This window comes from Microcaecilia unicolor, chromosome 14, assembly GCF_901765095.1.
Source record: "Microcaecilia unicolor chromosome 14, aMicUni1.1, whole genome shotgun sequence".
Classification (NCBI taxonomy): domain Eukaryota; kingdom Metazoa; phylum Chordata; class Amphibia; order Gymnophiona; family Siphonopidae; genus Microcaecilia; species Microcaecilia unicolor.
The window spans coordinates 35,526,053-35,553,199 of NC_044044.1; the positions used below are offsets into that span (position 1 = coordinate 35,526,053).

At 42.7% G+C, this 27,147-nt stretch overlaps 1 protein-coding gene across 3 annotated transcripts in view; it reads left to right on the top strand.

Moving 5' to 3' along the window:
- The first annotated feature begins 234 nt into the window (after window positions 1–234).
- Window positions 235–27,147, top strand: part of UBE2Q1 (ubiquitin conjugating enzyme E2 Q1) — a 31,789-nt gene continuing 4,876 nt past the window's right edge. Inside the window, exons 1-12 of one of the 3 annotated variants that reach the window (XM_030187194.1) lie at window positions 235–470; window positions 10,057–10,161; window positions 10,526–10,630; window positions 11,052–11,102; window positions 11,410–11,550; window positions 12,089–12,173; window positions 12,569–12,629; window positions 14,242–14,332; window positions 14,426–14,484; window positions 17,117–17,165; window positions 22,214–22,309; window positions 24,078–24,112. In XM_030187194.1, the coding sequence (XP_030043054.1) occupies window positions 294–470; window positions 10,057–10,161; window positions 10,526–10,630; window positions 11,052–11,102; window positions 11,410–11,550; window positions 12,089–12,173; window positions 12,569–12,629; window positions 14,242–14,332; window positions 14,426–14,484; window positions 17,117–17,165; window positions 22,214–22,309; window positions 24,078–24,098 (1,041 nt within the window). In that variant the 5' untranslated portion in view covers window positions 235–293 and the 3' untranslated portion in view covers window positions 24,099–24,112. Of the gene's footprint in view, window positions 471–10,056; window positions 10,162–10,525; window positions 10,631–11,051; window positions 11,103–11,409; window positions 11,551–12,088; window positions 12,174–12,568; window positions 12,630–14,241; window positions 14,333–14,425; window positions 14,485–17,116; window positions 17,166–22,213; window positions 22,310–24,077; window positions 24,113–27,147 lie in introns of those variants that run through there. The other 2 variants (XM_030187193.1, XM_030187195.1) reach the window with 2 other exon arrangements.

Sequence of the window (27,147 nt, forward strand, 5' to 3'; positions counted from 1 at the left end):
GGGTATACATAAAAAAGCAGCAAATACGAGTTATCTTTTTGGGCAGACTGGATGGACCGTGAAGGTCTTTTTCTGCCGTCATCTACTATGTTACTATGTTGTCCTGCGCTTAAATATAAGCCTTTGAACAATGTAAGTACAGGTGCAGAACAGTGCCCCCCCCCCCTCCTCCTCCTCCTCACACCTGCCAAACGAACACTTCCGGGGTGAAAGGCAACTTCCGGGTCAGCGGTAGTAGCGCTTCCGCTGCCGCCATTGCAGTTGGCTCGGAGATCCCCGTCCGTCCATGGAAGATGTCGGTCTCCTCCTCCTCCTTCTCCCTCCGGCGGGAGCTACAACTGCTGGAGTCCATTTTCCATAAGAGACACGAGCGGTTCCGCATCGCCGGTTCTTCCCTGGACGAGATCAGCTGCGAGTTCCTGACCCGAGGGGGGGAAGAAGAGCGGCTCCGAATTCACTGTAATATTACGGTAGGTAACGGAGATCATAGGAGGAGGCTTCTCACGAGGATCGGGGGTGTTAAGGAATAAACCCCTCCCTGGACACATACAAGCAAGGATCGGCGCCAGGAGACGGGGGAGGGAGGGAGGGTCGCCCTCACTCAATCAAAGACGGCTCTTAACTAATGATTCATGGAAGCTACAGTGCTCTCTGACTATAAAGACCTTTTCTAAAATCTCAAGATATGCCTAACAGACTAGGGGGAGCTGCATTGGGTAGATGAGTTCAACTGGTGAAAAATAGAAAAAAAGTTACCCAGAGGGACTGGGAACTTTCTTAATACGTTATATGAGTTTATCTTTTTGGGCAGACTGGATGGACCGTGCAGGTCTTTTTCTGCCATCATCTACTATGTTACTATCGTGCTTGTTGGAGAACAGATTAGAAAATATATCATTACTGTTACATAAAGACCGTAGTTACTATAACAGACAATTGCACAAGCAGATAAGTCAAAAACAGTTTTGGTTATAGGTAAGGTTTAAGATTCAATGCTAAAAAAAAAGTAATAATGTAAGGTCACGAGGGAGCGGTACTGTTTAAGGGGTGAAGGACTTTGAGTATGAGAGAGGAATGGTACTTGGATGTGATTGTATGTGATGATCTTAAGGTGGCCAAACTGGTAGAAAAGGTGACTGCAGGTGTATAGGGAGAGGAATGGCTAGTAGGAAAAAGAAGGTGATGATGCCCCTGTATAAGACTCTAGTGACACTGTGTATAATTCTGCAGATAAACAATCAAAAAGATATAAACAGGATGGAGTTGATCCAGAGGGCAGCTACTAAAATGATCAGTGGTCTCCCTCATAAAACGTATGAGGGAAGCTTTTTTTTTTAAACATCTCAATATGTATACTTTAAAAGAAGGTGGGAGATGGAAGATACGATAGAGACATTCAGATACCTCTGTGACATAAATGCAGAACTCTGCAATGAGGAGGCATAGGGTACTAAAAACTCTCTTTTTCCCAAAGTCTGCTACATAACACTCACCATACATCAATCCCCTAATGGATGTTAGAAGTATCGATCCTAACACAGACTGTAACTACTACTACTACTACTACTTGACATTTCTAAAGCGCTACTAGGGTTACGCAGCGCTGTACAATTTAACATAGAAGGACAATCCCTGCTCAAAGGAGCTTACAATCTAAAGGACAAATGTACAGTTATATGGTGTAACCACACTGTATAACGCTCTGTAACATTATATCTATCCAATAAGAATGTATTCACTCGCTGTCCTACTTATAAAACTGTAACTGTTGTTCCACTAATGTTGTAAACAGCACTGAACCCTAAACAGGGGATACTAGCGGTATGGATGACCTAAATTGAATTGAAGGTGAAAAGGGACAGACTCGGGAGTACTTTAGAGAAATGCTTAATGGAAAGGATGGTGGTTGTGTGCAATGGCCTTCTGGTGGAGATCAAGATTGTATCTGAATTGAAGAAAGTCTGGGACAAATACATAAAATCTCTAATGGAAAGGAATAATAATAAATACATGGATTTAGTGAAGGGGTGAACAAACGTGGATAAAAGTGAGCCGGTTGATATTGTGTATCTGGATTTTCAAAAGGCGTTTGACAAAGTACCTCATGAAAGACTCCAGAAGAACTTGGAGAGTCTTGGGATAGGAGGTAGTGTACTATTGTGGATTAAAAACTGGTTAAAAGTTAAAAAAACGGAGAGTAGAGTTAAATGGTCAGTATTCTCGATGGAGAAGGGTTAGTGGGGTTCCCCAGGGGTCTGTGCTGGCACCGTTGCTTTTTAACATATTTATAAATGTCCTTGAGATGGGAGTAATTAGTGAGGTAATTAAATATGCTGACAACACAAAGTTATTCAAAAGTTATTAAATCATAAGAGGATTGTGAAAAATTACAAGAGAATTGGCCACTGTTGGAAACAGGATACTGGGCTTGATGGACCTTTCAGTCTGATCCAGTTTAGCAACACTTATGTACTTATGACCTTACGAGACTGGGCATCTAAATGTTAGATGATGTTTAATGTGAGCAAATGCAAAGTGATGCATGTGGGAAAAAGGAAACCAAACTATAGTTATGTAATGCAAGGCTCCTCATTAGGAGTCGCCGACCAGGAAAGGGACCTAGGTGTCATCGTTGATAAGTTGAAACTCTTTGCTCAGTGTGTGCCGGCGGCTAAGAAAGCTAATAGAATGTTAAGTATTATTAATTAGGAAAGGAATGGAAGGCAAAAATGAGGATATTATAAAGTCTATGTATCACTCCATGTCGCGACTGCACTTTGAATATTGTGTTCAATTCTGGTCATCTCAAAAAAGATATAGTGAAATTAGAAAAGGTACAGAGAAAGGCGACGAAAATGATAAAGGGAATGGGACGACTTCCTGTGAGGAAAGGCTGAAGCAGCTAGGTCCATTCAGCTTGGAGAAATGATGGCTGAGGGAGATATGATAGCGGTCTATAAAATAATGAGTGGAGTGGAACGGGTAGACGTGAATCGCTTGTTGACTCTTTCCAAAAATACTAGGGCCAGGGAGGCACGCAATGAAGCTAGAAAGTAGTAAATTTAAAACGAATTGGAGAAAATATTTCTTCCCTCAACATGTAGTTAAACATGTAGTAAAAGCTGTTAGCTTAGCAGGGTTTAAAAAAAAGGTTTGGATGTCTTCCTAAAGGAAATGTCCATAGACCATTATTAAAAAGGCCTTGGGGAAAATCCACTGCTTACTTCTAGAATAAGTAGCATAAAGTGTATTGTACTGTTTTGGGATCTTGCCAGGTACTTGTGACCAGGATTGGTCACTGTCGGAAACAGGACGCTGGGCTTGATGGACCTTCGGTCTGTCCCAGTATAGCAGTGCTTATTACCAAGTAACTACCACAATATCAATACAAAAATTTACCTTTATTCAATATTCATTTAAAATAATTCACAAATTTCCACAGCTCACCTTTCATATACTTCTTGCACACCTAACATAATACCTTAACCTTTCACACCTTAAAATCATACTCCCTCACGTTCCAAATTGCATGAAGTGATAGTAGATGGCATAGGTAGGCAGACTGGCTTGGTCATATGGTCTTTATTTTGTAATGTATGTATGAATATTCAGATATATGCATACAGTAAAGCATGATTACACTCCCCCCCCCCCCACAAACACACAAGGCAGATGTAAGTGTGTACATGTACAGGTGCTATGCTAGATGCTGTAGGCCAGGAAGTTAAGTATTATTAATAGTCTAAAGGATCTCGTTTGTATGTGCATCATGGAAATTATTATTATTTTTTTAATTCTGTGATTTGGTTATTTTGTACATTCAGGTATTTGAATGTCTGTTGTATCTTCTTTTCTTAAGATTTGCATATTTAGGTCCCTGAATCTTGTCTCGTATAGCTTTTGGTGCTAGACCCTGTACCATTTTGGTTGCCTATTTCTGGCAGTTTCCACTTTGTGTTCTTATGGAAGTATGGCTGCAAAAAATGAATACATTTCTTTGAGGGATAATCGGTTCTCTATTTCTTTTAGTTAGGGTGCATAAAGAGGAATGGCTTATCCCTCCGTTGTCCCCATTTTGTTGCACTGTTTCACTGTCTTGAAATTATTGGATATAACGCTGATGTTTAACAGATAATTGATCATATGACCAGGGATTCAAAAAAATCCTCTAAGACCTACTTGCTATAAACGAAATACATTATATATGCACTCCTGCCTTTGTTTCCCCAATAATGTCTTTACAGGAAGTAGAGCCTTGCAACAATTAAAGTACATGGGGTAACTTTATAAATGCATTTTCTGTATGCGAAACATGTTTTACATGTAGAAAATAGTTATTGTACAACTACAAAGGTAAATAATCCATGCAAGTGCATGTACTTCACATAGATTAGATGTTCACTGGGGTGGCATTTGGGGGAGTTGCAACCTATGCACAGGCTTGCATTGAATAAACACATAGTTGCCTGCCCATGCAAGAGAATTTTTGTGCTACTAGAGGTAATTCTAATGTTCTATTTTAGAAAGTCAGACATGTCTGTGTTGCTTTTATAAAATAGCATTTTGCAACATTTTTATAGGTGGTGGTCCTGTTATGGAATTAATTTACCCCCCCCCCCCCCATGAATGTATCTCTCCCCAGCATGTGCACAGAGGTGCAGCCCCTCTTATTCCTTTTCCACCCCCTCCATATTCAGGAGCAGTCCTCTTCTGTAGTTTACCCCCACCTCACTGTGACCCTCTCTTCCTTTTACATCCCCTACCTTCTCTCCTCTTTTCCCCCTCTCCACAGTCTTCTCATTCTGTCCTCCTCCTCACCCTCATGCTTTTACTCTCATTTGTCACTACATTTTTTCCCCTCTCTTTCTTCCCACTGGCATTTCTCCAAGGCACTGCCTTTTTCTGTCTTGAGGCTTCCATTTCTCCACCCAGTTCCCATTGCAGGTTAGACACTTCTGCAGTTAATCCCCACTTGCAGGTCTGTTAGATAAAAAAAATGTGAGTACATTTTCAAACTCAGCATGGTTATAACTTGAAATTGCATCAAATATCCAAATTAACAAGAATTTCCTTATCCTTTTTCCAGGCCAGTCCAGTTGGCATGGGTATGCCTTCTCCTGCCAGCAAATGTTGATTGGTTCCATGATTCTCAATGACATCACCTTATAATTATCGTATGCACCATATCTCTAGTCAATATTTGTCAGTCTGTAGCAGGTAGGAGGTGAAGATTCCTGTGCAGTCTGTAGCTGTTCTGTTAGGCCTGGCCTAAGCAGTTAGGTTTTGGGGCAGTTGGCTTTTGCCCTTATTGAGTATTTACCTTTTAAAGGATGAGAACTTGGACCAGCTGGACTACTCCACACAGCCTGGTAATGGATAACTCAGATTGGTTCCTCCCCCCCCCCCCCCCCCCCCCCCATGAAACAGAGTCTGCTTTATCTTTTCTGGCCCCTGACAAAGGCTTACATTGGCATGTATTGTTAAGGTATATCAAGTGTCACTGGTGCTAAGGACCCACTGTACCAGAAGCCCAGCATCATCTTGGGCCAAACATAATCTGAATCACTACAGGAGGTTTGTAGTGCTTCTACATGTTCATGTTTTCACACTTTTCTGCACACTTCTTAGATGTACATTTTTCTCAGGATGCAGCCTTTGGAGCTAGAGTGCTAGTGGCAGCTTTGCGTGGATTCCACCCTTGGTAATATTGTTTATCATATTGTTTATGATGTGCATTTCCTTTGTTTGGTCAGCAGATGGCGACTCATTTGTTTGTAAAATTGTTACATAACTGTCAGATTCTTCTTCCCACAAAAGCTGTTAGCTTAAGATGTGAGGTATTTCTTTCAGTCACAGATAAGGGAGTGGAAAGAGAAGGTTCTCTTTTTTTTTTTTTGTTCTGAGACCCTGTGAACAGTTAGGCTTCATAACCTGTGAGCAGCTATATCTTGTTCCTGAACTCCCCAGGTACTATTTAGGTAGTAGATAAATGTTTAGATAGTTTTATATTTGATCCATATTCAGTTATCTGTTAGTGCCTGCTCTTTTCTACCTGTTTATATGATTCACTGTTCAATATTTTTATGACAATAAACCTTCTTCAGTTTATTGCCTCTGTTTGTCTGGACTGACTAAGAATCCTGGTGGGTCTGTGAGTGCTTTCTAGGAATTGTGGGACCACTGGGAGTGTGACCCCAGTGTCCTTGAAATCACCTTGAGAGCTGGAGATTTGGCCAAAGGCGGACCTGAGCAGTGCTGGGGATAGACCCTCTTAAGTGGCTGCAGGGTTAGCCTCAGGCGGGTGGCTAGGCATTTCATCATACTGCCTGTGTTTTTACTGGTGAAGAATTTCACTGCTTAAATTGGAAAGGTTAGTTGCACTAATCTCCATGTACTGCAGTCTGCAGGAAGGCTTTGGTTAAGCATTGATGTTGTGGTTGAGTTTAGCTTGTTCTTAGGTTTAAAGGGAAGTTAGTTTCCTTTTGCATTTTTAAAATTTATTTTTATTTATAGAAATATTCAAAACAATAAAAAAAAATTCTTCATACTGAGAAAAAAAAGCATAGAAGGATACATTAGTACAATGTTGGTTAATAATGGGAACATCCCAATTATAAGCAAAACAAACATTGCCTGTGTTCATTCAGTCCACAAACTAAACTGGGGGGGGGGGGGGGGGGAGGGGGAGCGGAGAACTACAAAAATATATGAAGATAACAAGTAAAAGTAAATGAGCAAAAGGCCATAAAAGTTAATGTCCTCTCTTAGAACAAATGCTTGAGCTTATACCCCAGACTCATCCACACGTGCTGTCATGTTTGAACAGCTAAAGGTCTTTCTGAATTCTAGGTCAAAAAACAAGTATTAACATAGGTAGTTATACACCTACAACGATAAAGAACAAAAGATAGCCAAATGAATAAAGCCTCTTGGTGCATTGGAAGAAACATTTTTCTACACAATTGAGTTTGTCAAGTCACATAAAGAAAAACTCAGATCTTTTGACCCATTAGCAAAACTTGTGAATACAAAAATCAACAACAAGGTTGCTCTATGCGACTCATCTGTAGAAACGGAGAAAAATGTGGGCAAAAGTGTCAAAAGAAACAAATTCCCCATCATCGTACAAGAGGCCCCACATTTCCAACCATCCCCGGAAGAAATAACGGATTATAAGCAATTGGGATATGAAGGGAGAGAGAAGAGTGACAGAAACAGTTGGGGCTAACCAACCTTCTATATTTTCCTGGGAGCCAAATAAGATATTTCAACAAACACTGCTCAAGATGAACCCATAACTTATGGTCAGAAGCATGAAACCACTCAATCACGGATGGCACGTGCGCTGCACAAGAATACCAAAACAAATTGGGTACACCCAGCCGCCCCCCCCCCCCCCCCCCCCAATTCTGCTTATACTTATAGAAGAAAGCTCGAGGTAGACGGGGACGCTTTTGTTTCCAGAAAAATTTAAAGGATGAGATGAAACGGGAGTACCTGAAATAAATACAACAAGCGAAGGAAAATATTCATTTTGATAGCTGCAATCCTCTCAAACCAGGTAAGTCCCATGGTAGCCCAATGGTCCAAATCCCAAATCAATGTCCTCTGAAGAGCAGGGTAATTAACCCCAAAAAGGTCATGAACCTTACAGGGGGAGCTGGACCCCCCAGTACTAGATCTCCTTAGATGTCCATTTAAAATGAAAGAAGATGCCAACCTGACTGCTAGGCCCACAGATTTAGTGGCATTCAGCTTATACCCAGAAACAGCCGAGTATGCCTCAATTCTTTCATTAAATTAGGAAGAGAAGTCAGAGGTCACGGAAGTCATAAGAGAATATCATCCGCAAATAACGCTATTTTGAATTCCTTGTTCCCCACATGAACTCCACTAATGTTAGTCCTTATAGCTACAAGGGCTTCTACAACCATATCAAATAAAAGGAGAAAGAGGACACCCCTGGCGAGTGCCCCAGGAAAGAGGAAACTGTAGAATTCCCACTGTTAAATGCAAGCTGTTGGCGATGCATAAAAAGCCTAAATCTAAGAGCGATGAAAAGGCCCAACCTCAAATGTAGCCAGAACCTTATCAAGAAAACCCCAATGAACACGATCAAACGTCTTCTCAGCATCCAGCTCAAGAAGGCACATTGGGAGATCTAAAACCTGAGACACATAAAGCCCAGCGTTCTACGCACATTATCCATTGCTTGTCGCTGTGCCACAAAATCCACCTGATCTGGATGGATCAAGGTAGGAAGCATCTAAATCCTCCTTTTCTTTATCAGCTTCTACATACTCTTACAATTCATCTTTGAATCTCACAATGCCACTTTTGCACTTCCTCCTATCATTAACGTTTCTAAAAAATGTCTTGTTCCCCCCACTCTCTTTTTTTTTTTACCGTATTGGCTATTTTTTTCTTCCATTTGCATCTTTGCTTTCCTGACTACCAGCTTCTCATAGCTTTGCTATATATTGTCCCCTGTCTTCTCGGTGATCTCTTGTAGTTTATAAAGGATGACCTCTTTTTCTTTAGCTTTTCAGCTACTGCTTTTGAGAACTTAAGTGGCCTCCTTTTCCTCTTATTTACTTTCATTACAAAAAGGTTTGTTGCCCTCATAATAGTTCCTTTCAGTTTTGCCCACTGCTTTCTAACTTCTTCCAGTTCCAATAAAGCTGTTAGGTCAAACTATCTGGAGATGTTATTTCTTCAGATCCATGGCCCTAACCTCTATTGTTGATTTTCCTAGGTAAATACTAAACCTTCCATATAGGGGGAAACCCAGGTTCAAAGATTTGAAGCACTTCCACCAAATATTTCCTTAAAAGTTCCCTTAGTGCCAGTCCCAAAACTAGAGGAAAGTTCTTGAAGTTTAAATTTAAGCTTCTACATTATTTTCTCTTTGAACTAGTTGACGATGTACCAAGTTTTTATCCTTAATCAGCTCTGTCTGAACTTTAACTTCTTCCAAATTTTATTCAACTGTTATCTTTTTTACACATCACTTAATGAACCACTGAAGTTGTGGGCCCTACTGCCACACACTTAATTTTACTTTGACAATTTCTTTCATTGAATTATTAAGAAAATCATTTATTCTCATCAGTGCAGTCCAAATATTGTGTAGGGAATTACCAACACCATTGGGAGCACTGTGGCAAGTATGGTTGTCATGACCGCCTCAGCCCAGTTTTTTTTTTTAAATGATCTGGTGCACTATCCACATCCATGGAACTTACTACTTCCTCAGGTTGCCGCATTTCCATGCCCTCAAGTGCTGGACCTTTCACTGCGTCAACAATGCTAACTTGGGGTTCCATCAGTCTTGCGCTTGCTTTATGAAAGCCCTCCACACACCGTCTTTGAGACCTCATGGGGGGAGGGGAATAACGAGATGTCTTCTCCAAATGATCTGAAGGGAAGAACCTTGAAGAAATCCAGAAACCTTCATTTACCTCAGTAGAAGAGAGGAGGCTGCAGTGAGGGCTATCAAAAACCCGTTCCTTTTATGGGGTATATTCTTCAAAGGAAAATTGTGACTGAAGCAAAAAGGGACAAGTGTTCTTGATCTCTGCTCCCTCTGGTACGTACTGTCATCATGCTTCCCTCCCCCCTTTGCTTTGTTATAAAAACGCTAACTGAGGAGAGGCTGCACAGGATACTGTGATTTTCATTGGTTGTCAGTCTCCATCTGCTAGCAAGAGAAGGCATACCCATGTGTCTGGACTGGTCTGGAGGAAGCCAAGGAAAGTAAATTAGCAGGTAAGACTAGATGCAAGAGTCTAGCAGAGAAATAATCAGAAATGCCAAATGAGATTCTGGATGGCTGGCAGGAAACGGGATCACCCTAACCAGATTATTTCTTATAGCTATCGAAAATAACTCTTAAGAAGTTCCTCTTAGAAATATCGAGACTGGTTTGTGGAGTTCATGTAAAAGCCAGGGCAGGAAATGGAGCAGTGGAGAAAGGAGCTTGGTATCTTTTCATTTTGCTACTATAAAGTATGTTGCTGATACCATGTGTATTAATGAATGTTTTCTTGTCATCAGGAGTTTTACCCTGCTGTTCCCCCAATATGGTCTGTTGAGTCAGATGACCCAAGCTTGGCCGCTATCCTGGATAGACTAGTGGAGATGAAGAAAGGAAATACACTGGTAAACATGGGCTGAGGTGTTAGTTTCGGTCCTACATCAGCAGTTCCTCTTGAGGTTTATTCCTCTTTCTAGACCCTGCCTGCTTCCCATGATCACTGCAAGTGCTGCAGCAGCCACTGAGGCTGATAAGTGCCCACTTCCATCAGGTGCCTTTTGTGCTCAACTGGCATTAGAACAAGGGTTGGGCATGGAAAATAAGTACAGGGTTTTCTTCTTTGGACACTGACATCAGGTTATAGGGCTTAGATGTACAGACGTTGGTAGCTTTGGATAAGGGACAAAAGTCTGCCTGACTTTGATGGTGTCCTTTTAGCTTTGATTGTAGAATGAAATTGAGTTTGTGATCAAAGTGTCCTCTTTTTAGCTGCTGCAGCATCTGAAGCGAATAATCTCAGACCTGTGTAAACTCTACAACCTCCCTCAGCATCCTGACATGGAGATGTTGGACCAGCCCCTACCTGCAGACCAGGTAAATGCCAACAAGGTCCCTGAATCTTGTCTTTTAGCTAATGATTCACAGTGTGTCTGATAAGCTTTTTGCCCTGTTTTGCTCCTGCATTAATGGAGCTATAAGGTATTAAACCAAATCAGATTTCTAAAGAGTGCAATATTCAGATGAGCATTTTGCAAAACTGTGTGGAATTTAAGACCTTTTTTTTATTGGTCATTTCCGTACTGTAAGTTTATAAGCCACATTACTCTTAAAAGTTGGAAGTTCCTTGCAATGTCGTGCTACATTTCTGCTTGGGAGGCTAAGAAAGGGTGGGAGACTGAGGATAAGCAAGAAGGCAGTTCTCTTTCTCATTGCTTTATCTGTTTAGAAGCTGCTGCAGTGTCATCGCTCACGTGAAAGGAGAAGCAATCTGATCATTGCTTTTATCCTTCCTTAGTGCACTCAGGACGATGTGTCCTCGGAGGAGGAAGATGAGGAGATGCCAGAGGTAGGTCTGCATCCTGGCTATTCTTTTTTTGGGAGGGATGAAGGAGAGATTTAAGAGTTACTCCTGATGCTTTCTTTCTTATGTGTAAGTGGACATGGGGAAGAGCCCCCTCAGCTTGGACTATCAGTGTATGAAGGGGTAGAATAGAATTTTTGTGCTGCACAGCCATCCAATTTATATCTTTCATCTCCTCTAAGCTGTAAAGTGCTGTTGATAGGATGAATTTCTTCAGTGCTCTTTGATATACAAAGTGGTAGAAGCAACAATAGCCTTCTCTCTGTCTCAAGTTCTTTTTCTCTCTCTGCAGGACACAGAAGACTTGGATCATTATGAGATGAAAGAGGAGGAACCTGCAGAGGCAAAGAAGTCAGAAGATGAAGGCATTGGAAAGGAGAACTTGGCAATATTAGAAAAAATTAAAAAGAACCAAAGACAAGATTATCTAAATGTGTGTATTGCTTGAGAATAAAGCGGTGGCTGTTAATGGAGGGGCCTGGGAGATTGGTTGTTTGTTCTCAGTTGGAAAAGGGAATATGATACCTGACAATCCATTCTCTGCACTCTTCCAGATAAATGCTGCTTATCCTGATTTAGAGCCTAAATTATAAACCATTTGTGTAGGTAAAATAGCATTTTGAGTACAGAAAGACCTTATTTTGCAGGAAATACATGAATAAAAATATGGGTGGACCGCCTTCCTGCGCATACTTAATCCAGAAGAATCATAGGTGTTCCCGAGGGCAAGCCTGGGCCGCATATGTTATACACTCTGCATAATATAAACTGGAACATTTATAGGAGCCTGGGCCTGACCATGGTGTTTGATTCCTTTATAAAGGCATATATACATATATATTCCCTCTTATAAAATGAATGCAATTTAATCACGTTCTGTTGCACAGCCTGTTGCATTTGGCAGTAGCTGGAGTGAAAATTAGCCGCAGTGGTATCCCTGTAAAGTATCCGTTATGTTGCTCTCCTTTTAGGGAGCAGTATCTGGCTCAGTGCAGGCCACCGATCGGCTAATGAAGGAGCTCAGGGATATATACCGATCAGACAGTTTCAAACTCGGTAAGTGTTTGTATTGTAAGTAGGCTGTGAAAATTTTATGGCTGTTTTAGATTCTTGAATTTGTATTCAGTTTTTCTTATCTTTTCATTTTGTCAAGGCCTGCATTCAATTAAAATTTGTAATTGCAATTGATTGCATGATTAAAGGTATGTTTATTTTCTTTCCACGGCAGCTCCTTGTAACACTGGGCAACAAGAGTTGGAGCTGCAGTGGTGGTGGTGGGGGGGGGGGGGGGGGGGAATAACGTACCTTTTAATTGGGATTAAAATTTTAATCAAAGCACATTCCTAATTGTAAGTATGACATTTAAGATCGGGGCATCTCATAGTACTGACTGTTGTTTTGCTCCCTGATCAATTATTTCTGCTCTCTGACACCTGTCGTCTCCCCTTCAGGTAACTATGCAGTTGAACTAGTAAATGACAGTCTCTATGACTGGAATGTGAAACTCCTAAAGTAAGTGTTCTTATGACTTTTATAGTAATCTCATCCCAGCCCAAGGCTGTAAAAATGGTTTGAAAACTGGGCACTACATGAAATATTTTGGAGTGAAGTGGGAATATGTTTCCTTTTAATTTTCCATTTTGCTTCCTTCCCTCCAGTCTTGTCTTAACCTACCCTGGGCCACACTGACAGTGCATAAAACAGTTTGTGATCCTATGGCAGGGCTTCAGCCAGATTACAGCAGTATTTCATTTCTTTTGTAGCCCTAAAGGCAGGAGGCTGCAATGGTTATTGAAAGCTAGGGGACTCCTTAACTTTGCCTCGGCTCTTAGATTGGAGAGCCCAAAGTGTGTTTGAGGAAATAAACACACAACACAGGTTGCAGGTTTAACTAAAGCCGGCTTTAGGAAAGACCTAGTAACTGTGCCAGACAAATCTCTGATCCCTCCTTTAGCTAAGCTATTTGTATTAGCAAGTTTCAGAATACAGATTCATAATTTGGCATGATAAGATAATTGGCAGGCAACACACTCAGGCCCTGTCTGTTTCATCAGCAGGTACACCATGGGGCTCATTTTCAAAGCACTTAGACTTACAAAGTTGCATAGGTTACAGTGGAACTTTGTAAGTCTAAGTGCTTTGAAAATACACATCCATATCATGTTGGCCCAGGCACATCCTTCTTTGGCTATGCTACAGTCAATTTTTCTGTTTCTTTCATGTCTTAGGTTTGAAGGCCTATGCTAGTACATTTGGTTCAACAGTTAATTAGCCTAAGCCAAGTATTCACGATTCATATTCTTCAAGGCCGCTGCTTTCAACCTCAGAGAGACTTAACAATTCTCCTTCATTATATGAGTGACATAGACTTCCCTTTCCTCCCTTATCCCCTACTGGACCCCAACTTTCCAGTTCTCCTGAGTCCCCTCCAGGACCCTTACAACAGCTGCTTTTGGACCTCAGTGACCATCCTTATCTGTAGCTTAGCTGCAAGTGCTAATCTCATTTTATTTGTCAGGTCTTTTCCAACCTGGTCACGAGCACATGCTCATCCCAGGATGTCAGTTGCTCCCTTCTGTCAGCCTGCCTCTAGCTCTCTGTTGTCCGGTGGTGTGCATTAACAGTAACTTTGCTTTTGATGGGTGGAGGGACTGATGATGTACGTAAGGTGAATGAGAAGGTCACCCAGCAAGTCGGTGACAGAGCTGTGATCACAGACCCAGGCTCCAGACCTAACTTTTCTGAAATGTAGATGCTGTGTATCAGAGAGTGCAGGAGGAAGGATCGGGGACACCTGCTCACTTTCTTTGGATTATAAGGAATTCTTTGTAGTTAGCAGTAACCTGCATACATTTCATTTTGCATACTGCAGATAAAATGTCCCCCCTTTTTTTTTCTAAAAAGGTCTAAAGTGGGCATGCTGTTTTACTGTATCACTGTTGCTGCGTTTGCTTTTGATAACTCTTCGTGACTTATATGAGTTTGATAAAGCCCCTGACAGAGTTGAACAGACCGGAAATGTTAAAATAGTGTGTGGGGGGCTTTTTTTGCGGGGTGTTTTTTTTTTTTTTTTTTGCATTTATACTGGGGGATTGCTAATAAAATTAGGTCTCTTCTCTTCCAGGGTTGACCAGGATAGCGCTTTGCACAATGACCTCCAGATGTTGAAAGAAAAAGAAGGAGCAGACTTCATTTTATTAAATTTCTCTTTTAAAGTAAAGCCTCTGCTCTTTATTTTCACACCTTTATTAGCCAAGCTCAGTTATAATAGATGCTTTGCACTAATCTATTCTGCACTTGTTTTTCAGGATAATTTTCCCTTTGACCCTCCTTTTGTAAGGGTTGTGTGTCCTGTGCTTTCTGGGGGGTAAGTTATCTTTTAAATATTGAACTTTTTTTCCCACCCAGTTGTATCAAAAATTGAGGTTTCATGTAGTCTGGGGTACCTGACAGTTGCCACCTGTAGACCACCACGTATTGACTTGTTCTGGTCTGCCTTTTCCAGGCTGTTTCACATGGTATCCATGCGTAGATACTGTGCTGGGAGCTGCAAGTTGCTGCTAAGCATGTCTTACTGTCAGTACTGAATTTCCCCTTTGAAATACAGTGCATTCCATTTAAGTGCACATCAAATAAGCGCATTTTCTGTTTAACTGCATGCTGTACTTCGGTCCCGTTTTTGGCACCATCATTTTCTATGGGGACAAACTTCGGTTTAGTGCACCACTGATAAGTGCAAGATTCGCTTATATGCATGGTTCAAGACCACTCCTCTGCAGGAAAGACTCCGCATAAGCGCGTTTATGGAATATGAAAGCTGATTGGTGCGTGACAACCAGCGAGATTTCAAATTTACTGACTCTTTAACTGCCACAGGCAGAATAAGCGACAGAATGTTGTTAGAAGTATACATTGGGGTCGTTGACGTCGTCACAGCGGAACTGTAAGACTTTAACACTGGCTGAATGAATAGAAGTTCATAAAAAATTAGAAAACAAAGTCAAGCATCTATTGCTAAAGAATATGGTGTCAATCCCAGTCAAATTTCACGTATCTTGAAGCAGAAAGACCAGCTTACGGAAGACTGGTAAAACAATACAAATCCACAACGGAAACAAACGGGCAGGAAAAGCTGAGGAGGTAGAAGATGCTCTTCGGTGCTTTTCTCGAGTCAGAAGCAGACAGTTTCCTGTCAGTGGTCCACTGCTTATGGAGAAAGCTAACCAGCTAGCTGAAAGTCTTGGACTAACTGAATTCAAAGCCACTGTTGGATGGTTGGAAAGATGGAAGGCGAGGAACAGCATAAAATTCAAGAAACAGCATGTTGAGAAACAAGACGCTGATGACTTTGGTGCTGAAAATTGGGTTATTTCAGTTCTTCCTACCATCTTGAACGAGTTTGCCCCTCGTGACATTTTCAATACTGACGAAAACGGTCTCTACTGACCTGCGATTCCTGATGGAACACTTGCATTCAAACATGCCGAAACTACTGGAGGTAAAACGTCGAAGGACCGACTGACGATCCTCCTTTGCTGCAATATGGATGGGAGTGAGAAGTTGGAACCCCTCATCATTGGAAAGAGCAAACAGCCCCGTTGCTTCAAGAAAGTTAAGAGACTTCCTGTGTCATACGAGGCTAACGCAAATATATGGATGACTGGGGAAATTTGGAAGCAGTGGCTAAAGAAGTTAGAATGCGGGCACAAAAGCGTCAGATTTTGCTGCTTTGTGATAATTGTGGTGCACACAGGGATGATGTCAGACTGTGTAACGTCAAGGTGGTCTTCCTGCCACCAAACACTACCTCTCTGATCCTACCTATGGATCAGGGCATAATAGCCAATTTCAAACAACATTATTGGGCTCTTGTGCTATGTCGTCTGATGAGCGTTATGGATGACCAGACTGGCAAGGATAAACGTGCTGTTGAACTGGCTCGTAATCTATCACTGTTGGATTCCCTACATATGCAGAAAGAAGCCTGGAATCATGTTACACAGGCAACCATTGTGAACTGCTACAAGCGGGCAAGCTTTGTTAAGGATGTGAAGAGGGATGAAACAGATGCAGCTGTTGCAAACGCGTCAGATGAACAGGCTATTGACATCCCAGCCGGTGTTACTGAAGAGGAGTTTCATCACTACGTAGCTGTTGATTACGATCTACAAACAACTGACAGCACTGATGTCGAGATATGTGCCTACATGCAGGCAACGGCTGATGATGAAACAGATGATGAAATGAACGAGGCACATGCTGACGAAATTCAACAACCTCCTGTCACTTTTGCAAGAGCGCTGGAGAGTCTCATCGCCGTGCGGGCCTATCTAGAGGCCACTGGATGTCAGTGCTATGACAGTTTTTACCGTTTGGCAGATGTAGTCTATGGAACTCAAAGACCCAAGATTGTACAGAGGACTATAACTGATTACTTCAAGTAAGCCTAATGTCAGTTAACGGAGACTGTATACTGTACGTATGATAATAAACAGTACTGTACATATGTTTATCAGATGTCAAGCTTCTTTGGGTCACAACGGTTAAGTGCACACTCTGGTTAACTGCATGCATTTCTTTGGTCCCAGACCCTTGCGCTTAAGCGGATTGCACTGTATTTCGATGCTGTAAAATGGTTCACCAGCTAATTTTTAAATGTAGTTTGCAGTTGTCTGTTATTGAGATGGACATAGGAGAAGACACTGCTTGCCCCTGGATTTCTGCCAGGTACTTGTGACTTGGATTGGCCACTGTTGGAAGCAGGTCTGACCCATCCCCTTTCTCAGTTCTAAATTTTCAGATATTATTTTCCCAGATCTTCAGGTGTCTTCAGAAACTTCTGAAATATGAAGTCCAGCAAGATCTCCTATCTTTCCTTTGCTATGAAAATGCTCCTTAATGCAGCTGCTAGCTTCATGACGAGAGAGTTGGACATCAGAAATGTGTGCTTTTTACAGTAAATGCAAGCAGTGAGATTTGTTTTTTGTTTTTTTTGTTAGGTATGTGTTAGGCGGTGGATCTATCTGTATGGAGCTTCTTACCAAGCAGGTGAGAGTCTCTTTTTTTTACAAGCTGCAGAACATCTCATAATAGCTATATTAACAATAGCCATTTTAAAATAAAAGATTTTTGTAGGAAAAGGTTGCCTAGAATAGTTGATGACAGTAGATGTTAAACTAGACTGCTAGTACTTCTACTATAGGAGTTAACAAAATGATGGGATATCCATGCCAAACACTTCTATGCTGAGATGAATTTCTGTGTATAAAATAGGGAGAGCTGAAATGAGAATGTTCAAGAGAGAAATGTCTACACCATGAGAAATATGTTCCTGTGACAGATTTCCTTTTGTACTGCTGGTAGTGACTGGAATTACCTTCTTCTGCACAACCTCAAAAATATCATTATAGGCACTGGGTTACCTTCAGTGCTGTGGAATGTGAGGGGGGAGGCAGAGATTGCAGAAGGAGCTCTACTTGAAATAGAGACCAAAAAAAGGTGCAAGGAGCAAACATCCATCTTAGATGTTAAGACATGAAAATAGAGGTCAATAAAATAGCCAAAAGGCATCACCCTATTAGTTAAATCTTAAGTGGGCAGGAGAGGCTAAATCCTGGCCACCAATATTCAGCAGCATTTTAACTGGTAAGTGCCACTGAACGTGGACTCAGACTGCTGCGGTACTGCACTTAGTGCTAGGGGGGAGTCGGGGAAGAGCTGGTCGTTACATGGGCACTGGTCATGTTCAGTGTAGCGAAAGGCAAACTAAATATCGGCCATCGCCTGCATAACTTTTGGGTCATCACCTGACCCCAGATACTCAGTGACATTGATTCTGCCTGCAGCTGTCAGTAACTTAAAAACTGCTGTCTGCCATGGGCTGAATATCACCCTGTTCTTCATCCATGTCTTCATCTGATTCAAACTAGATACACTACTGAAGGCAGACAATGTTACCCAGATATACAAATGTTAGCTGCTCTTTCTGTTGGGACCTGATGAAGGGAGTGACTCAGAAAATCTAGTTGAGTACATATATTAAGCTGGACCAAGTAAACGTTAATTGAAAAAAATAATAATAAAAAGGAATAATCTTTGTTTCCTCAGCGACCCTCCAGACCGGTCAAGACGCTTGGGATATGCACTCCTACCAGCAGAGGGAGCCTGAGAACACTAAAACTGTAACAATGTATAAGCCACCTGCCAGCCCCCAAGCGGCCAGTAAATCTCAGTATCCAGCAGAGGGTAGATGTGCAGCCTGAGCAGTCAGTCTGGCCTGGGATTTGTTTTACGCCTTTTGTTGGTTGGCACCCTGTACTTAGAATTTGTGTGCTTCGGGGAAGTGGGTCCGGTGAGGCTCCGTTTTTCCCTGGGGTGTCACACCCTGTGATCGGGTCCCTCCCCCTGCTGTGCTCTCCTGAGCAGGCAGCCCTGTGTGATTGCAGGAACCTTGAGAGCCATAGCCCTTGTCAGCTTTTAGCAACCGGGCTGGGAGGTAAGAAGCCAGTTGAAAAAAAAAAGAAAAGCTCTGCTTGTTTGTTTTACATAGTAACATACATAGTAGATGACGGCAGAAAAAGACCTGCACGGTCCATCCAGTCTGCCCAACAAGATAACTCATATTTGCTGCTTTTTGTGTATACCCTACTTTGATTTGTATCTGTGCTTTTCAGGGCACAGACCGTATAAGTCTGACTGGGAGAGCTGTAGTGCGTCTGTGAGAGAGAGAGTGCATCTGGGCGCTGCTGCCTGTTGGGTTGCTTACCTCCTTTCTTCCCTGAGGCTTGTCGGCGGGGAAACTGTCCCATTGCCGGTTCTGTGCGCGTCGAGGTGTGGACACACCGGGGGCACAATGCAGGCTCTGTGGGGAGCCAAAACCGCCTCTTTCTTCGCCTCTGGTATTGTCCGCAGAGGTTTCCGGGGTTGGCTCGGGCTCTGTTGATACGTCCTTGCTCCAGGGTGCTGTAGCGGCGGTTCAGATTTTGGCAGGAACCACCGCCATCTTGGATTCCTCCGGCCCTGCGGTTTCGCCTCAGACGTTTCAGGATTTTCAGGGGCAGAACGTAGGCTGGTCTCCTGAGTGCTCAGGGGGCATGGGATTCCTATCTGATTTTATTTGGTCGATGTTCCAGGCGTGGAAGTCAGGATCCCAGCAGGCAGACCTTCAGAAGGGGGTAGGTCCCTTAGTTGCCAAGCGCCCTCGTCTGGAGTGGTCAGAAGACCTTGAGTTTTTGTCCTTACAGCACTCAGAAGAGGAGTGCAGTGATCTTGGAGATGACATTCTTTTGGACACCTGTCCTGAGGAGGAGGGGTCCTTGCCAGGTGAAGATCCCTCAGTAGTGAGGATCTTTCATAGAGAGGAGCTGGCTGAATTGATTGATCAGGTGGTTGCTACACTTAAATTTGATTCTCCTGACACCATGGTGGCGGAGGTAAAGCAGGTAGACCCATTGGTTAAGGGTATTCGCTGGTCTTCCCGTTCTTTTCCCATGAATAAAGACCTCAGCGATATGGTCATGCAGGAGTGGTCTTCCCCAGATTCTGCTTGTAGGGTGGCTAGAGCTATGGCGAGGCTTTATCCTCTTCCGCAAGAGGATAGGGACTCTTTAAAGTCTCCTTCAGTAGACATGGTGGTGACGGCGGTCACTAAAGCCACTGCTATTCCTGTTGATGGGGGAGCTGCTCTCAGGGATCCTCAAGATAGGAAGTTGGAATCCTTTATTAGGCGTAGTTTTGATCTGTCCACCTTGTTGCTGCAGGCCTCAGTGTGTGTAGGTTTAGTATCTTGTGCTTGCTTCCGCTGGGCTGAAAAACCCTTAGATGATCCGGTGGTGGATAGATCTTCCTGGGTGCAGGAGCTAGCCAAGCTGGAGATGGGCTTTTCTTTCTTAGCGGATGCTCTTTATGATTTGCTGCGAGCGTCGGCAAAAAATATGGCATTGGTTGTGGGAGCTGGTCGGGCTCTTTGGCTTCGAGGTTGGGTCGCAGATGCGGCCTCTAAGTCCAAGTTGTGTTCTCTCCCCTTCAAGGGTTCTATGCTGTTTGGGGAAGAGCTGGATAAGTTGGTACGCGGTCTTGGGAATGTTAAGGTTCCATGCCTGCCAGAGATGCATCCCAGAACAGGTGGTCGAGGGCTATCAGGCCGTGGTCGTCTGCGAGATACTCGGCGGTACAGGCCGGGTAGGGCCAATGGCAGTGGGTGCTCGAAGTGGTGTGTTACGGGTATGCCCTAGAGTTCGATGGCCCTCCTTCCGATTTTTTTTTTTCTGGGATCTCCGTGTCGCTCTCATCTCAAGGCCAGGGCAATTCGCCAAACCCTCCTTTGGTTGATCGATCTGGGGGCTATGGTTCCCGTACCCACCTCAGAGATGTGCAGGCTAGAGAGGATGTTAGTTTTGGTGCGGCAGTTCTGACTTCTGGTTTTCGGGGTTCCCGCCCTTAGACTATTTACTGCTTTGGTACTTCCCAAGCGTCTTGACCGGTCTGGAGGGTCGCTGAGGAAGGTGAAATTAGGCCTTGCCTGCTAATTTTCTTTCCTCTAGACCCTCCAGATCGGTCAAGAACCCACCCGGTATGTTTTAGTGTAGTGTGGTCTGCAGACTGTTTTTGGTTTTGTGCCTCAGGGTTGCTATGGCTGATAGGTCTTTAGTTCTGGACTTCTCATTTTCTGAAGTTCAGTGGTAGTAGCCTCTGCGTTGTCAGGGGCAGACCGCAGTGCTTTGGCGTTCGGTCGACAGAAGCACATTCATGTCTGTTTTGATTTCTGAGTACAGGGTTCTATGTATTGGTTTTATGTGTTTGTTCTTTTCTGCTTTGTTACTGATTTACTGGCTGCTTGGGGGTTGGCAGGTGGTTTATACATTGTTACAGTTTTAGTGTTCTCAGTCTCCCTCTGCTGGTAGGAGTGCATAACCCAAGCATCTTGACTGGTCTGGAGGGTCTCCTCTTCCTCCACTCTCTATCTCAGTTGATGGCACCCTCATCCTCCCCGTTTCATCTGCCCGCAACCTCGGAGTCATCTTCGACTCCTCCCTCTCCTTCTCTGCGCATATCCAGCAGATAGCCAAGACCTGTCGCTTCTTTCTCTTTAACATCAGCAAAATTCGCCCCTTCCTCTCTGAGCACACCACCCGTACTCTCGTCCACGCTGTCATTACCTCTCGCCTTGACTACTGCAACCTACTCCTTACTGGCCTCCCACTTAGCCATCTATCCCCCCTTCAATCTGTTCAGAACTCTGCTGCACGTCTTATATTCCGCCTGAACCGATATACTCATATCACCCCTCTTCTCAGGTCACTTCACTGGCTTCCAATCAGATACCGCATACAGTTCAAGCTTCTCCTTCTTACCTACAAATGCACTCAGTCTGCAGCCCCTCATTACCTCTGTACCCTCATTTCCCCTTACGTTCCCGCCCGTAACCTCCGCTCACAGGACAAATCCCTCCTCTCAGTACCCTTCTCCACCACCGCCAACTCCAGGCTCCACTCATTCTGCCTCGCCTCACCCTATGCTTGGAATAAACTTCCTGAGCCCTTACGCCAAGCCCCCTCCCTACCCATCTTCAAATCCTTGCTCAACGCCCACCTCTTCAATGTTGCTTTCAGCACCTAACCTTTATACCTTTCAGGAAATCTAGACTGCCCCAATTTGACTGCCCCTACTTGACTGACTGTACATTTGTCCTTTAGATTGTAAGCGCCTTTGAGCAGGGACTGTCCTTCTATGTTAAATTGTACAGTGCTGCGTAACCCTAGTAGCGCTTTAGAAATATCAAGTAGTAGTAGTAGTCTAGAGGAAAGAAAATTAGCAGGTAAGGCCTATTTTCACCATTGGCCCATTGATGTGCAGAAACATTTCAACCACACTACTAGATGCAAATGCAAAATACTTACAAGAAAAGCATTTGTAATATCCCACTTTTAACAGTAATAAACTGCAAGTCTGACCTCAAGCAAATTTTTCTAACAGTACATCTTGACATTTGTATTTGTAGCTGTGATGTGAAAGGGAAGGAGAGTACCAGTTAGAAGGTCTGTGTGTGCAGTTTGTACTGTGTGGGTACCTGTTGATCCATCTTGTGCTATCTGCAGGGCTGGAGCAGTGCCTACTCTATTGAGTCTGTCATCATGCAGATCAGTGCCACGTTGGTGAAAGGCAAAGCACGGGTGCAGTTCGGAGCCAATAAAGTAAGAGACTGCAGTCTGAGAACTAGAGATCAGATTGTGAAACATCGAGAACTTTTCATAGCTAAATTCTACACCACTTTCTGCTAATTCAAAGGAATGTAGAAAAAATAGTTGTAAAAAAACACATATGGTAGTATCTACTGATAGTTGATAGGGTACCGCTAGAGACTTGCCTGCTATCCAGAAGGTAGAACAGTGGACAAGAGATATAAGGGGTACAAACAGGGAAGGGGATGGAAGCAGCTTTCTGCTAATTGCCATTGAAGAGAGAGTGAGGTAAAGCCAAAAGGTATTTTGGGGAGGGAGAGGCAGAGTGGGAGAGAAGTTTTAGACTGGATTTTGGATATCATGGAGACATACAGATGTTAAAAGACCTGGCTTAGTTGGATAGAAGGAGGGGGTAGAGATGCAAAAGACTTGTCAACACAGTCAATAGGAAAAATGTCACTCGTTCCATTTCCACTACACAACAAGGTGCTTTAAAAGAGAGATGGAGAGGGGAAGAACAGAGGAGGTTCAGATGCTTAGAAAGTGGAGCAGGTAGGAGTAAAGGAAGTTCTGAACAAATTGTATACTTAGTTACAGCATGTGACCTCTGCTCCACCCCAGGTAGTCCCAGTTTTTAACTTTTGGCTTGTGGAAATGAGGCATTATGTTGCTTACCCTCCAATCCTCTCTCAGAAGCAGGTTTGAATGATGTGTTAAAATCATAATCAGGTTTGCAGTTTTCGAAGTTATGTTCCCTGAGAACTCTGGCATAAATACTGTCAGATCCTGCTGATATGCTGCTATTTAGTTTGACAATTGTGTCTAGTACTTTTTCCAGGTTCACAATGATTTTTTTTTTCAGTTTGTCTAAATTATCACTTACAAAGAATGGTTCCAAAATGCTTATCTCCAACATCCTTCACTGTGAAGACCAAAGCAAACAATTAATTTTGTTCTTCTTTGGTCTTATCCTCCCTGAGCACTGTCATTTGCCAATCCCCTCTGTGTTACATCTGATTTGGAAGTACTTATTTGTCGTCCTGTTTTCTTGAAGTCCTGCTTTCCATATTTTAAGAACATCTTTTTGGTTTTAGTTGCCATTTTCACAGCAGCATTTAGCCATGCTGGCAGACTTTTGACCTCTTTTTTTTTTTTTAATTTATGAAATATGTTTTGTCTGGGCATCTGATATATTTTAATGTGTCATGGGAACTTTTAACCCTTAAAATAGCACATATGAGTTTAAGTTGTTGGGCAGACTAGATGGACCGTGCAGGTCTTTTTCTGCCGTCATCTACTATGTTTACTATGTTTATCCTTTTAGTTTCCTTCTAACTAGTTTCCTCATTTTGGTATCCGTTTCTGAGAATGGACCAGTATTAATAAAAATAATAACAGGGATACTGGATCATGTGTGTGTGTGCATATACACTGACAGATGGTGATCCTCTGGATGGGGAATGAATGGGTGTAAATCAGATATGATTATTACTTTTGGGGATAAGCAGATAAATTGATAAACGCTGTAGCTCATGATCTCCCTAACTGGTGCTCTCGTTCACATATCAAAAGTATGAATGCAATTTTTTAATGGTGGTTCAGTCCTCGAATGTTTTTAAGGTTAATACCAGTTGTGATCTATTGACTGTATGGCAAATGTTTGTCACAGCTGGTTTTCTGTAATTCAGACAATGCAAGAATTGCAGAAAGAGCTTTTTTTTTTTTTTTAAGATTGTTTATATGTTGGAAATTCAATAAATCAATTAACTTATTACAACAGTGGCTACAGATCCTTACATGAGGAGAGTAAATAAAAAGCAAGGGAAAAAGGAAGCCGATATGGTTCTCCAAACAAGTGGCTGAAAAATAAAGGCAAAAGAGTTGGTGTTTATGCAATACAGAAAAACTCAAAACAAAAAATACTTTTGTTCTGTGTTCATGGAAGAAAATCCTGGGGAAGGACCAGCATTGGCTGACAGAGGTATGTGTGAGAACGGAGTAGATATTAAGCCAGTCGCAGAAGAAATTGTTTTGAGCAACTTGAAAAACTGAAGGTGGACAAAGCCATGGGACCTGATATTGAGGGAGCTCAGAGAGGTTCTGGTGGGTCCTCTCAAAGATTTGTTTAATAAATCCTTGGAAAAGGTTCTGTGGGATTGGAGAAGAGCAGATGTGGTCACTCTTCACAAAAGCGGTGACAGAAACTACAGGCTGCCTCACTTCGGTCATTGGAAATGTAATGGAAGCATTGCCGAAGGAAAGGATAGTGAATTTCCTGGAATCCAGTGGGTTACAAGATCCAAGGCAACATCGTTTTACCAAAGGTAAATTGTTCCAAATGTATCTGACTGGGTGACCAGAGAATTGGATTGAGAACATACACTAGATGTTAACTGTTTGGATTTCAGCAAAGCCTTTGACATGGTTTCTCATAAGTGGCTCTTGAATAAACTCGATCAAGCTGAAGTTAAGTGTAACTCTTGATTCCCACCTAAACTTTATTCCTCAGATTTCAAACCTTTGTAAAGTTGGTTTTTTGATTCTTCGTCAGTTACTTACCATCCGCCACTATGTTGATCAACCTACGTTCCATGCTCTCTCCTTACACCAGACTTGATTATTGCAATCTTGTATATCTTGGTTGTTCCCAATCTAATCTTAAAAAAAAAACTTCAAACTATTCAGAATACAGCTATTAAACTCATTTGTCATGCCCACAAATTTGATCATGTTTCCCCTTTCTTTCAAAAGCTGCATTGGTTACCTATTGAACAACTTATTAAAAAACACATTACTTCTCTGCTTTTAGGAGTGGATCCCTTGACTTTTTGACATCTTGGACAATACCTTGCTCTCCGGCTAGATCTCTTCGTTCTTTGAATGATCACCACCTTGTTCTTCAGAGTCCCAAAGTATCACAACTCGAGTTCACATGCTTTTTATTATTGGAATTCTCTCTCTCTCTATGTGTTCTGAATCCTCTTTTAAGAATTTTAAAGTACCTTTAAACATCTGGTTATTGATGCCCATCATCTCCCCTCTGTTTCTGTATACCTCCCTGTTTCCAACTTCTCCCCTTTCTCCTTTACTCCAATGTGTTTTTCTCCTCTCTGACCCCACTCCATCCAGCTTCTCTCTCTGTTTCCCTCCCCCCAGCATCTTACACACCTGTCCTCTCTTTCTCCCTGGGTTCAGTATTTAACCCTTCTTCCTTCATTCCCTTGGTTCAGCATCTCTTTCCCTTCTCTGCAGGTCCAGCGCCTCTCTGCCTTCCTTCCAGCATACCCCCCACCCACACACTGTTGTCCTCTTTCCTTTTAACGATAGAGTTCCTTTTTTAAAATATTTTGTCAGTATATGCTATATAAAAAGTTTTAATAAACATAAACAACAAACATTTACTAGTGCAAAAAATGTACAGTGAGATATGTTGTTCGGTTGAAGTACCAGGTAAAGAGAGACTGCCATACATAAAATAAAACCCTACCTCAGCTAACTAAACTCAATTATTTGCCACCCAGATAGCACTAAACAGAGAGGAAAAAAATGTATGTTGTGTTTGTCCCAGTGAGAGTAGGCTTAATTTAGAACAGTTGTAAGTACCGTCTCCATGCTGAAGTGAGGGCGAAATCCGGACTGCCTTGGGTGGAGAGCAAAAATTTTGTCGGCAAAAGATACTAACTGAGAATCAACTATTTTTTCCAAAACCTTCAAGCAAAAAGTAAGATTGGAAACTGGGCAGTAGTTAGCAGGGGCTTGGGGATCAAGAGATGGCTTCTTAAGAATGGGACGCACAATCGTTGATTTCCAGAGAAAGGGAAATTGGCCATTAGAGATACTACTATTGATAATAGCAAGAATTTTCAAAAGTAGCAATAATGGAAAAGGGTCAAGAGAACAAAGTCAAATGTTTTTTCAAGGTTGTCTTAGATAACGAGCATAGGGTTTGTAACTGGAAAGAAGACCATGAGGTTGGTCCAAAAGAGGGAATTGGGTCCTGGGTAGAGGGGAGTGAGGTGGTTCAAGATGAAATGGAGGAGGGATCAAATGCTGGAAGTGTCATAAAAAGGTTTTGGACTTAAAATAATGTGAGAGAGTTTCAGCTGATAGACTAGGGGAAGTGGCTGAGTTGGGGGAGCTGCATTGGGTAGATGAGTTTAACTGGTGAAAAATAGAAAAAAGTTACCTAGAGGGACTGGGAACTTTCTTAATATGTTATATGAGTTTACTAGTAAAAGAGGCCCGTTTCAGAGCAAATGAAACGGGTGCTAGCAAGGTTTTCGTCGCCAACATCCCCCCTCCCTCCCTGGCCACCCCTTCGTTGTTCTGCCATTGCTCCGCCCCCACTGTCATGACGTTTGACGCGAGGGCGGGGCCCGGAGCAATTTCCCCCCCCCCCCCCCGCCTCCCTCCCTCCCTCCCTCCCTGCCAACCCCTTCGTTGTTCTGCCATTGCTCCGCCCTTGAGGGCGGGGCCCGGAGCGATTTTGGTGGCTTCACCACTACGAACCTTCGAACCTTTTTGAAGGAAGTCAGGGCTTGGCTTCACTGACGTCAGTGTCCTCAGAACGTTGAGGGTGAGTTTTATTATAGCAGATCTTGTTGGGCAGACTGGATGGACCGTGCAGGTCTTTTTCTGCCGTCATCTACTATGTTACTATGTATTATCCATATCAGATGTATCAATATGGGGCCTTATTGGTAAAGGTGGGCAGGGCACTGTAGGATAGTGACTCTGAAATCCATAACTAACCAAATAGTGCATATAGAGAAATACTGCAGGTACTGAGGGTAGAAGTGAATCGATTTTTCACTCTTTCAAAAAGTACAAAGACCAAGGGAAAATACTTT